This window comes from Petaurus breviceps, unplaced genomic scaffold (assembly GCF_028583685.1).
Source record: "Petaurus breviceps papuanus isolate PSGF00001 unplaced genomic scaffold, PetGlider_PUasm1.0 38, whole genome shotgun sequence".
Lineage (NCBI taxonomy): Eukaryota > Metazoa > Chordata > Mammalia > Diprotodontia > Petauridae > Petaurus > Petaurus breviceps.
The window spans coordinates 38433830-38446824 of NW_027186304.1; the positions used below are offsets into that span (position 1 = coordinate 38433830).

Genomic DNA, 12995 nt, shown 5'->3' on the forward strand with positions numbered 1-12995 from the left:
CTCGCTTCGCCTTCTTTTCTCCAAACGGCTCTTTTCCTCTCAGTACGCACACACTCCCTCCCTCACCCCCCCCCCCCTGCGTTTCCTCAGGATGGTTCAGCCCGAGATGAGGGGGGCGGTGTGCTCTATCTCTGCGGGTGCTGCTCAGGAGCTGCCAGGCTTGCACGAGGCTTAAGGAAACCTAGAGCTGGCGCGGGAGAGAGCGGGGCCCTCTGCCGGAGCTACCTGCCGGGTGTACCCCGCAGCCCGGCCGTGGCGTGGCTGTGGGACTGGGGGCTGAGACGCCCCGGCCGCTGCAGCTCCGCTCCGTGCGGGGAGGAGGGCCGCGTGGGCCGGCCCCGCGTGGGAGTCCCGGAGGCGGGCAGTTCATCTCCTCGCTTTTCACAGGTTCACGGCCAGCCTTTCACCGGGGCTGGCGGACTGGCGGCAGTGCGGGCCCGGGAGAGTGGGAGCAGGCGGGGGGAGGGGGGAGGGCTGAGCCTGGAGCAGGGACTTCAGAAGGGGGAGAGCGCTGCAGGAAGTGGGGGCGGCGCCGCAGCCCCTTGGGGGACCGGCCGAGAGGGGTCGGAAGCACCCCGGAAACGGATTTCGCTTCAGTGCCACCGCGATTTCTGAGCGTGGGGAGAGGAGAGACCTGCCGGCCCGGAGCGGCTGCTGAGTAATTGCCGGCAGAAGCAGCGGCCGCCGCCACGCGAGGGTTTGGCTTCCACGTCCTATCGGCGACCTGCAGGCACAGTAGCGGCTCCTCCTCCTCCCGGCTCTTCCCCTGGCCAGTGCCCCTACTCCCTGGGGCTTATTAGAGCCCCCCTCCCCATTTCTCCCCTCGCTGCCTCCTCCTCCTCTATGGCCGGGTCGGAGCAGCAGCAGCCGCCTCGGCGGCGGGAGGAAGAGGACGAGCTGGACTCGGCGGCCGCGGCGCCCCTGCACGATGCCGAGCTGGCCCTGGCCGGCATCAACATGCTGCTCAACAACGGTTTCCGAGAGTCTGACCAGCTCTTCAAACAATACAGGTGACCCCCCCCCCCCATCCTCCGAACCCAATTTCTCTTCCTCCTCCTTTACTGCTCATTTAGTCCTCTTGTTCCATTTCCCTGCACTGGGTCAGGGCGCTGCCCCTGCAGCTGGGCACCGAGCCTTCCTGGCTCTCTCTGCCCAGCCCCGGCCGGCTCCCAAATTGTTGCCCATCCCTCGACCACCGCACCTGATCTAATTCCAAAAAGAAGACACGCTGTAGTTAGCCTGGATTCCTTTCTCTCTTGTTTTTAGCCTTGGCTCGCGCTCTCCCTTCTCCCCCTTAGTTCTTTCTGCAGCTGCTTTTTTCCATCCATCTCTTTTACTCTCCAGGGAGGTATGAGGGCATGTGTGCTTGATGTGTTTTTTACGTGTTCATTTCCCGCTCTCACACCATGGTGGTCCCCCTTCGTCTCTTCTTCTTTGGAGATCATTTTATGTTTGGACCAGATACTTCTTGAAGGAGAAACCTGAGTCGGAATTGCCTTGTGATCCTAGACTATGGAGAGAGAACATTTCCTTGTGAATATTGTGCAAGGATTTGTAGAAGGCTTTCGAATTCCCTCTGATAGTTAACTATTTAGTGGGTACTTCTAGCTTCTCAAGGCGCTTTACCTTCGTGGGCTGAAATATCTGCTCTTTGAAAATAAGATACGTAATTGCCATTGGAAACTAAAACCAGACTGAACTCTGTATCTTTATCTCTCCCCAGTCCTCTGAAAACACCCTAAAATATGATCTCCAGAAGAGTTTGGAAAGTATTAGAAATGTTTCTCCTAAGATACATAATGTAAGAGGAGAGGAAGAAGAAATAGAAGTATATATAGTGAGAAAAACACTGCCCTCCGCCTGCAGAATATATTGGTCAGCATCCATGTAAATAGCTTGGGAGATACTCACTGAACTTTCTGCAGTAGTGTTTTGTCCATAGTAGGGTGCTTAACAAGTATTAGATTTTTATGATGAGTAAGAAAAAGAAGCAGGTTTTCCTGGTTTGGACTTTTATAGAGACATTATGAATAAAAGTTAACCACGTTGTAGATATATCCTTGAAGATGATGGGAGAATGTTTTATTATAAGCATCTCGGGTTTTTTTTTTTTTTCTGGCTAAGCAAGTAGGCATAACATTTGCTGTTATGTTTCCTGAAAAGTTTTAGCTGTCATCCACTTTGCATATTAAAATTTGGTTTGATTGAAGTGGTAGTACATGATAGACTGTTACTATAAGATCTTCAAGAATAACTAAAAACGATAAATTAGTCCACTTAAAGAATGTTATCTCAGTATAATGCCTTTAAAGATGTTAGATCTCTCCAAGTGTTAGTAATTACTTCCACCAGGTTGGAACTGGTACATTGTTTTCATCAGGCAAGGGATGAATCTTTTAGGCAAGTGAATTTTATAGGTAAATATGTCACATTTTTAGATTATTTTTCCTCTTTAAATAACACAAAGCTCATTTTCATCCAGGTTTAAGTTTACTGGCTATTTTCAAAGGCAACAAAAGGTGACAGTTTTAAAGGATTCATTTGTTTGTAGGCTGTCTTGTTAATTAATTGCCAACATGCTATGTTTTATAGTACCATACTATGATTTGTTGCAGAACAGTGAGAGAATTCACAATGTTTGATTTTTACCCTTGCAAGATTTGGTATACTGAGCTGTTAGAGTACTTTTTTAAAGAATTCATTTGTTTGTAGTCTTTCTTGTTAAATAGTTAAATTGCCAACATGCTGTTTTTTATAGTATTTATTCAGAACCCCACATATGCCCATTTTAGTAGTTCTTCTCCCATGGCATCGATAGCACCTTTCTCAATATGTTATATAGTGTACAGACTCTTCTGGTCATATTTAAATTATTTATATATCATCTGTCATCCTAATTATACTTGTTTTATCCAGAGAGTTGTTTAAACAGATATTATTTGAGGAGAATGATGTGACATGAGGAAACCTCTTCTGGTAGAAATGACATGCAGCCTTTGTTTGAAGTAAAAATCAAAGCTATTAACATGATTTAATAGTTTGGTTCCTGCTTCCTCGTCCTTTTCTCCTCCTCCCATGCTTCCCCAAACAGCATTTTAAAAGTTTGAAAAATATTGTCACCATTTATTGCATATTTACATATTTATTATATTATATTACATATTTATTACAAATATTACATCTTTTATATTAGATTTGTGATGTTGAAAGCTACAATGCTCTTCATAGTTCCCAGCAATGCTTCTTTTCTAACTCTTTTGCTTAAAATACATTTTGATCAACTTGGTTAATGGGTTTTCATTTTACCTGACTAACCTAACAGTAAGGAACCAAAGTGTCTTTAAGGCTGTTTTAATTATTACAGTTTGGGTGCTGAATTTACAAAATTCCATATTTCAATTTATATTGGCATCTTGCATTCTTGTGTTGCTGTCCATCCCCTAGCTACCATTGCTTCTCTGGAAAGCAGCACATTATAGAGTATACAGTGTTGGATTTGGATACAGAAAAACATGGCTTTTCAATCCTGAAGGTCCCAGTTAACCCTAAATCCTATGATCTCTATTTTTCTTTCTTACTAGCTATGTCACCATGGGCCAGTCATTTCACTTTTCTGTACCTCAGTGTTTTTTTTTTTTTCTGTAAAACAGGGATAATGATCCCTGTAGTAATTACCTCACAATTTTGCTGTGAAGAGTAAATGGTATAATGTACATGAAGGGCTTTGCAAACTTAAAAATGAATGCTACTTAAATATTATTATCTTCTTTTACTGCCAGCTACTCATACTATTAGAACAAGAAAAAAATATCTTTACATGTGGGAAATAGTTATTTATAGAAGTAGATTCTCATGGAAATGATGAAAAGGACATAGTTTAAAATAGGTAGTTAACTTCACTTGTACAGAGCAATTAGGATGAAGGCTTTTGAAAGATCATGCTATGTATCTGTTTCTACAAATAGATTGGTTTGGGAACTCCTGGTGAGGTAATTCCTTCTACCTGTGCCAGTCAGATTTCTGGTCTTAGAAAGTTGCCTGGAGGCACGGAGAGGTTAAGTGACTTGTCTCCTGTCACATTGACTGTATATGTCAGAGGCAGGAATTGAATCTAGGTGTTTATCCACTATGCCACAATATATTTTTAAATAAAGTGTTATTGTTTGGAAGTACACTACATGCAACAGGCTAAACAATATTAGCCAACAACAGCATTATAGACTATCTTCTATAGAGAAAGAAGAGGCTAGAGGGGCTTTTTGATTAGTGGTGACAGATTTTTGTCATCCATGCCTTGTGTCCTGGTTTGTCTTAGAGTGTAATATGTGGTCATCAAACAGAGCAAAGCTAACTGGGCCCATGGACTCAAACCCCAGTACCTTGTGTTTGTTATTTACTTAATGCACTGACCGTAGTGAGCTCACCAGGGCATGGGCGTTGGCATATTGAAGGTATATTTGTATTTAAATGATGTTTTGAAAGTGCTTGAAAGGGATGCTCTTTTCAATAGACAAACATTTATTTATACTACTCATTTGCTTGTCATACATACCTTTTTTTCATACATAGAATTTAGTTCCAGTCAACAAATATCTATTAAGCTACCAACTATGTGGGAAGACAAAGGTAAACTTTAACCTAATCCCTGCCCATAATTATGGCATATGACAAATTAGTGATAGCCAAATTAATGACTTTTTTCTATGTTTTTTTTTCCCCTAACACCACTGAGCTTTCCAATTTTCTTGGAAAAAAAACTTAACTACTTTTTAGGTTGATTGGTGTGTGAGTTAGGGGTTAGGATTTGGTAGTGCTAAGTCCTAAGAAGACTATAAAGATGGGGGTGGAGCGCAGTTTATGAAGGGTTTTGAATGCCAAACAGAAGATTTATTTGATCCTGGAGGTAAAAGGTAGCCACTGGAATTTGTTGGATGTAGGACAATGATATAATTAGACCTGCACTTTAGGAAATCATTTTGATTGGTGAGTGTAGAATGGATTATAGAGGGGTGAGACTTGAGACGAGGATTTGTCTCAGTTAGCAGTTGATTGAAGTAGTCTGGGCTGGTGGCAGTGTCAGAGGAGAGAAGAGGGCATAGACAAGAGAATTTATGAAGGTGAAACTGACAGGCCTTGACAATAGAGGTGAAATAATGAGGGATCTAGGGTGACACCTAACCTATTGATGAGGTTTTGAGTTGGTAGAGCAGGTTCAGGTGTGAAAGAATTCTCTGTAGCCATTGGGAGTTTTATTTTATGTGGAAAAGCATCATGAATCCACTAGCAAGAAAGCTAAATGAGACTCCTATATTTGGGGGAGTTATGCTTCTATAGAGGTTTCAGAATGGTGATGTAGCCTTAGAGGTTTTTATAGAGGTTAAAGGTTAGGGATAGGATGAGGAAGATGGATGACAGGATAGGAGACACAAGATAAGGGAGATGGGAAATTTCATGACCCAAGATGGGGGGAGACAAGGAATTTTATGGTCCAGGATAAGAAGGAAGTTTTATGGTTTAAGGATTTAAGGATGGCTCAGGAGAATACAGGTTTGTAGCAGCAAGCACCCCAAGCGTCCTCAGGGTTTGCAGCTACCACAGGTTCTTGGATCTGCTTTGTTAAAGGAAAGCAACTCAAAATGGGTTAACAAGCTTACTTTAATCAGTCAGACATATATCGTTTACCTTATTCAGGGGAAAAAGGTCAGCACCCCAACTTCAAAGTATACAGGCATAATTATCAAGACAGAAACATCAAGTAGACAGATTTCCAAACTGTCCAACCATTACATCCATACCCAGTCAACATCTGGGTTTCCACATTCTGGGTTTTTCAAAGCCGGGGGACTCTCAACAACGGCTTCCCAGAATTTAGATCAAATCACAGAACACTTCTCAAAGTGAGTCCCAAAACAAAGCTACACATCAGGGCTTATATAGCCTTCTCCTGGCTCAGAGAATGTAACAACCTTATTGACCCACTGGCCAATCAAAAAGTATCTACTGAAAAACAAGCCTCCCTCCCCAGGCTTCTGGTGCACTTTAGCCTAGGGGCAGGGAAGATCTTTAAAATTTACATTCCCATTACAAGGTTAAAAATTAAAGGACCTGGGGAACACCACAACCTGGGGAGACAAAAGCTGTTCTTTTGATACAGATTCCAGATAAGGGGGAAGAGGACTTTAGGGCCCCTTCAGGTTGTGGAATAAACTAGGGGTTTTTCACAAAGTACTGGAAAAGCAACCCTTAACGTTATTTTTAACACTTAGGTCAGTGTTTGTATCTGAATCACTATGAGCCTGGGTTACTGAGAAGATGGTGGTACCTTCCACAGTAATCTGAAAGTTAGGAATGGGGGAGGGTTTCTGGGAAAGATAATGAATTTAGTTTGGGACGTGTTGAGTTTAAGATGTCTGTAGGATATCTGGATGATCAGAGATCTCCAAAAGGCAGTTGGAAATTCAAGGCTGGAGATTGGGAGAGACGTTAGGACAAGTAGATAGATGTCTTACAAAAGTTTGTAAGTTGTTAGTAACTAGAAATATTTTTTCCACAATAAAACAAAGGTTGTTAGTTTCTAGACTGGCCCCCCAAAATTTTTTAAGCTTGCATCTTAACCATAGTACTATCAGCATATGCTAATAGCACTAGCCTAACAAACATTGGGTTCTGGAGCCAAGAGAAGTAGATTTGAGGACTTGGAAGAAGATTTTTGCCTCCTTTCCTGGCTTACTGACAAACATAAACAAAATTTACAAAGGTTGTCTTTGACACTTGTCCTTTCTCCTTCCTTTTCTCTACTTCTGTCTCACTTCATGATATTCTCCATAAACACCTTATTGTTCTGAGTTTCCCGTTGTAAGCACACTTACTTTGAAGTAAAGGACACAGTAGGCCTGACTTGGACTCCAAGGTACTCCATGCTCCAACACTACTTAGTCTACAGATACGCTAAGATTTTCAAGTATTTTGTTGGTTTTTTTATGCTTTCCTCAGCTGTCAACAAGAAGGATCTTCACCAGAGAGAAAGAGAAAAGGGGCAGGGGCAGAGGGAAGATGTTTTAAAGTTGTGGATACTCCACAGAACACCTACCAGTAATGAGCACACAATAGATACTCAAATTCCTGTTCGTTCTGATATGCCTTTGGTATGATTTTTCCAAGAGAGGTTATGTTTTGCTCTGAGCCATCAATCATCTTTTATTAAGCCCCTAAACCCAACCTCCTTCTATCTTAGCTATTATTGTTGAGGGTTTCATCATCCCTTTACTCAATCAGATTTACATCCCTGAGGTCGACCTCGATGCTCAGTCACTTAGTAAATGTATATTAAATACTTATCGTATGCGCTTTTTGTATAATTCTTTCTCTTATGTCTAGTTGACTACCATAACATCTCATATCATCAGTCCTTTTCTGACCACTTAAATGGCCACCACTGCAGTTCTGACTCTCATCATCTCTTCTTGGGTTATTAGAATAACCTCCTAATTAGTCCTTTTGCCTGCTTTCTCTCTCTTTGTTAATGTATTTTTCCATCCAACTGCCAATTTGATATCCCTAAAGCACAGAACGGAAAATGTTCAAGAAACTCCATTTGTGCCTCTGGGATAAAATGCAAACTCTTTATTTTGGCCTTAAAAACCTTGGCAGTCTGTCCACAAGCTGCCTTTTCAGACTAATCTCACATTATTTCCTTTCACGCATGTCACATATCAGCCAAATTGGCCTACTTGCTCCTCTCTGTACATGATATTCAACATTCCGCATCCTTCTCCTTGCTGTTGTACTGGGCTTGTCCTCCCTACCTGGAACATTCTTCTTTACTTCTTTTTTAAAAACAATAATTTTTCCCCTAATTACACGTTAAAACAGTTTTTAACTTAAAAAAAAAGTTTTGAGGTCTAAATTCTGTCTCTCTCCTTATCCCTCCCTGAGATCTAAAGCAATTTGATATAGGTTGCACATGTGTAATCATGTAAAACATTCCCATATTAATTGCTTTATACAAGAAGACTTGAACACAGAAAGAAAGTAGTATGCTTCAGTCTGTATTCCGACATCAGTCCTTTTTCTGGGGGCAGATAGCCTCTTGCTTCATGAGTCTGTTGGGATTGTCTTGCATCATCGTATTGCTGAGAGTAGTTGTCATTCACAGTTGCTGTTGCTGTTTACAGCATTCTCCTGGTTCTGCTCATTTTAATTTGTGTCAGTTGATATAAGTCTTTATAGGTTTTTCTGAAATCATCCTGCTTATCATTTCTTATAGCACGATAGTATTCCATTGCAATCATATACCACAACTTGTTAAACCATTCTCCAGTTGACAAGCAATTGGTGAGATTGATTTCTTATTCTTAGCCACCACCAAAAAACTGCCATAAATATTTTTGTACAAGTAGGTCCTTTCCCTTTTTTTGGGGGGGGTATCTCTTTGGGATATAGACTTAGCAGTGGTATTGTTAGATGAAAGGTCTTTACTTTTTAGAACTCAAAACTTCTCTCAAGGCTCAAGCCTAATCATCTCCTACAAGAGGCTTTGTTTGATTTTCTTTGGTTATTACTGCTTCTCCCCTATCTTAAAGTTACTTTCTATTTATTTGGAAATATATTTTATATTTACTTCTGCCAGTAGGATGTAATCTCCTTGAAGGCAGCTACACTCATTGTGACCTTTGCATCTCTAACTGCACAATCAATGCTGAATTTTTATTTTATTAATCAAAGATTATTATTTATTAATCAAAGTTTATTATTAATTATTATATAATTTTTATATTTATTATAAACAAATATATTATTTATTTTATATAATTATATATTATATAAAACCATAATATATTAATATATAATTATTAATGTATTATTAATTAATATATAATTTATTAATCAAAGATTATTATTTATTAATCAAAGATCTTTGAGGACTAACCTGCTGCCTCATGAGGCAGCCCCTTCAATTTTTTCTTAATAACTCTAAATTTTAGGAAGTTTTTTCCTTATATTAAACCTAAATATTTTCCTTGTGACTTTTAGCTGTTGCTTTTAGTGTGTCTATTTAGGGCCAAGCAGAACAGTCCTGCTTGTTCCTTCAAATATTTTGTTGAATCATAATTTAGAGTTGAAAGTGAGTCAGTAAGCATTTATTAAGTGCCTAGTGCCAGATACTGTAGTAAGTGATGGAGTTACAAAGGAAGGCAAAAGACAATCTCTGCCCTTAAGCTTACAATCTAATCAGGAGAAACAATACAAATAATAACAATATACAAATAAAAATATGTACAGGACAAATTGAAAATAATCAACATAGGGAAGGCACTAGCATTAAGAGAGACTGGGAAAGGCTTTCTGTAGAAGGCAGGATTTTAGCTGAGATTTGAAGGAACCCAGGGGAGCCAGGAGTTGGAGATGCAGAGGGAGAGCATTCCAAGCATGGGGAATTACTAGAGAAAATGTCCAGAGTGAAGAGATGAGATGGAATGTCTTGTTTGTGGAACAGCCAGGTCACTGGGTCAAAGAGTACTCAAGAAGGGATGAGATTGGTGGGGATGGGGGGGGGGTAGTAAGTGTAAAAAAACTGGAGAGGGTGTGGGTGTGTGTACATTGGTTTTTGAAGGTCTTTGAACACTAATAAGAAACTGGAGGTGATAGGGAGCCAATAGACTTTATTAGCAGGGGGATAATATGATCAAACCTGCTCTTTAGGGCAATCACTTTGGCAGTTGAATGGAGAATGGATTGGCGTGGGGAGAGACTTTTGGCAGGCAGACCAATCAGCAGGCTCTTCCAGTAGTCCAGGTATGAGAAGATGAGGGTAGTAACAGTATCTGAGGAGAGAAAGAGAGCTTATTTGGGAGATGTTTCAAAGGTGAAATGGATAGACCTTGGCCACAGATTGGATTTGGGGGGTGAGAGAAAGTAGGGATTGAGGATAACACCCAGGTTTCAAGCCTGGGGGAGTGGGAGGTTGGTGGTAATAGGGACTTGACAGTAATAGGAAAGTTACAGTAATAGGGGAGGATTTAGAGGAAAAAATGATGAGTTCAACTTTGGACATGTTGAGTTTAAGACATGTACAGGACATCAATTTCAAGATGTCTGAGAAGCAGTTGGAGATGTAAGACTAGAGGTCAGCTGAGAGGAATATAGCCTCCTTTGCTGGTAAATTTATATCTCAGTACTTTTAACAGATTAGAGGAGAAGTGATTTGAAAGAATAAATTCAGCATTTATTAAGAACTTAATATGTGCCAAGCACTTTGCTAAGGCTTTAGATACAAAGACAAAAATGAGAGTACCTGCTTTCAAAGAAATTATATTATATCAATGACGGCAACCTTTACATATAGAAGTATGTGCTGAATAAATGCAAAACCAATATATGTCAATTAAATAGAAGTTGTTAAAGAGGGCACTAGCAGTTGTAAAGATCTGGAAGGTATAATGTAGAAGGTGGTGCTTAAAAACTGCAACTTGAAGAAAAATAGGAACTCTGTGAGAAAGTAGTTACATTCTAGGCATTGGGGGAGAGGCAGTGCAAAAGCATGGACGTGGTAAATGGGAGTACCACATATGAAGAACAGAGAGGTCGAGGCATTTTAGACATAGTATGAAAAGGAGAGCAGTGACAGATTGGAAATGAGGTTGGAAAGATAGGTTAAGCCAAGTTTTAAAAGCCAAACACGAGTTTACATTTCATCCTAGAAGCAACAGGAAGCCACTGAAGCTTATTAAATAGGGGATTAACTAACATAAATGTGTGCTTAAGAAAAACAATATTGGTCGATATGTGGAAGAAGGATTGGAGTGGGGTAGACTTGAGGCCGGGAGGCCAGTTAGGAAGTCATTGCAATTATCTAGGCCAGGGGTGGGGAACCTGTGACCCTCTGGGTCTTCAGGTTTGGCCCTTTGAATCCAAACTTCACAGAACAAATCCACTTAACAAAAAGATTTAGTTTTGTTCTGTATGGCCCCAAACGATTGAACCAGGAGAAATGGGGTGGAAGTTGCAAAGAGGCTAGTTTAGGCTGATGTGAAGAAAAACTTCCTGACAATTAGTGCTGTCCTGTGAGTGAAATGGATTGCCTCAGAGGTGGTAGGTTCCCCCTTCCTTGAAGGTTTTTAAGCAGTCACATGGCTGCTTGATGGTTACATTATAGTGAGGATTCCTGTCCAGTCCACAGTGGACTAGATGGCTATAGAGGTGGCTCTCCACTCAAATTCAGTTTGTTTTAATAGATGGGAAGAAACCAAATTTAAAATTTAATCTGGGCTGCATAGGATTACTTTTATTCTAGCGAATCACTATGTTGGCTTTGAGTTTGTTTTGTTTTGGGGTTTTTTTTTTTTAATTTAGAATCTCAAAAGCTTTTACTCTGTATTGTGAGTTGTTATGTAATGTAAGAAAGAGCTTGAGGTCTCTGTGTCCTATAAAGTAAGCATAGATTTGTCTACTTCTTTTATTTAGATCTGGAATAAAGAAGTGAGCTGAAGTCATTAGCTGCACGTTTGTCTGGTGGTGTGAGAGAGTGCTTATCTAAGCCTAGAATTGTCAGTGGAATAATGGTGTTCCGGACTTTCTTCCGCATTATTACTAAAATCTACAGGTTCTGTAAAAGGCTCAGTTTATATAGGAATGCTCTTTGCTTCAGATGTTCCATGTCAGATTACATATTGGACTTGTATGCTTCCCTGAGCCACTAATTTTGGAATTAATCAAAATTTCCAATAGTGCTAGAAATTGTTCCTGAAGTAACAAAGAGAAAGCCAAGAAATAGCATTGGTGTTATGGTCATCGATTATCAAGCACCTTTTGTGTCCAGTTCACTGTGCTAGACATTGGGAAAGGGAAAAAAAATAGCTAAGACCTAGTCCCTGCCTTCTTGGAGCCTATTGTCTAACAGGAGAATAAGGGATGGTAATAGGTGCTGAGTTTATTGGAGGGTTACAAAGTGAAGTGCTTGGTCTAAGAGGGATGGTTCTGGGGTGGGGGAGCTTTTAGGAGCAAGTGACTTTTGGGTTGGGCTCTAACAGTTGCATAAGATTTCAAGAATTGGGCAATTATCTTTACAATCAGTGTTGAACTATACCTGTTTGTACAGCATCCATAAGCAAATATTAATGGGAGTTGTACTTGAAGTCTAATTAGAGTCCTGTTCTTCTAGACACATTGCCAGAATAAAATTGGCAAGACACGAGAGGTGGATTGAGCATTTGTGGACAGGTTTTACCTTTGTTCTCAGCTGATTCTCTGTAGTTTATAAAAATTGAGACTAAAAGAGTTTTGGATGATTCTCTCCATACAGAGTTGAAGTGTAATTGTCTCAGATAGTTGTACTGGGCAATTAAGAGTTCTGAATTCTTCTTCGGCTTTAATAAAACCTTAACAAATAATAAAGTCAAATGAATGGAACCATGATAGGGCTAGTCCCAAACTAAAGGAAGGCAAATTGCTTGCTATTTCGTTATTCAGGAAAGGAAATTCAGTTCCTCCTTACAAAGCTCTTTGATGAAATACTTTTAAAATTGCAAAAGAATTCATTTTCCTGAAAGTAATAGTGTTATCTATTATGTGTGCCATATAAATGAAACCATTTTTATTCCTGCTGATTTGTAGTCTTTCTATAGATTTTGATTTTTAAGTAGTCTTTTCAAATTGTGGATTATTGTACTTTGCTGTATTGTTGGTTAGCATCCCTTTGAGTTTGCAGGGAAGATAACAAAGGAATGAAAATTCTGTTTCATTTTCCTCCTTTTTTAGTTGCACTAGTGAAGAGTTTGGAAAGCAGCTTAAAGCATATCTTATTTGTTTCTGTATTTCTCTTAAGGAGTAATAAGTATTTTTGTATTTAATTGTAAATGAAGTTTAAGGATACTCTGGATTTCACTTTCTCATGTTAGCCTTGTCTTCAATAGTATAGATAACCAATAATGACAGGACTTGTATTTGTAGCAAAGAGAAAAGCAGAAGAGAAGGAAACAAGTGTTTATTTAGTGCCT

At 40.0% G+C, this 12995-nt stretch overlaps 1 protein-coding gene across 1 annotated transcript in view; it reads left to right on the forward strand.

The window, feature by feature from the left end:
• Positions 1-552: 552 nt before the first annotated feature.
• The window catches only part of TTC39C (tetratricopeptide repeat domain 39C), a 112453-nt gene continuing 100010 nt past the window's right edge, over positions 553-12995 (forward strand). The window contains exon 1 of the mRNA XM_069099799.1: positions 553-1010. Coding sequence (XP_068955900.1) covers positions 844-1010 — 167 coding nt within the window. The 5' untranslated portion in view covers positions 553-843. The remainder of the gene's footprint in view (positions 1011-12995) is intronic.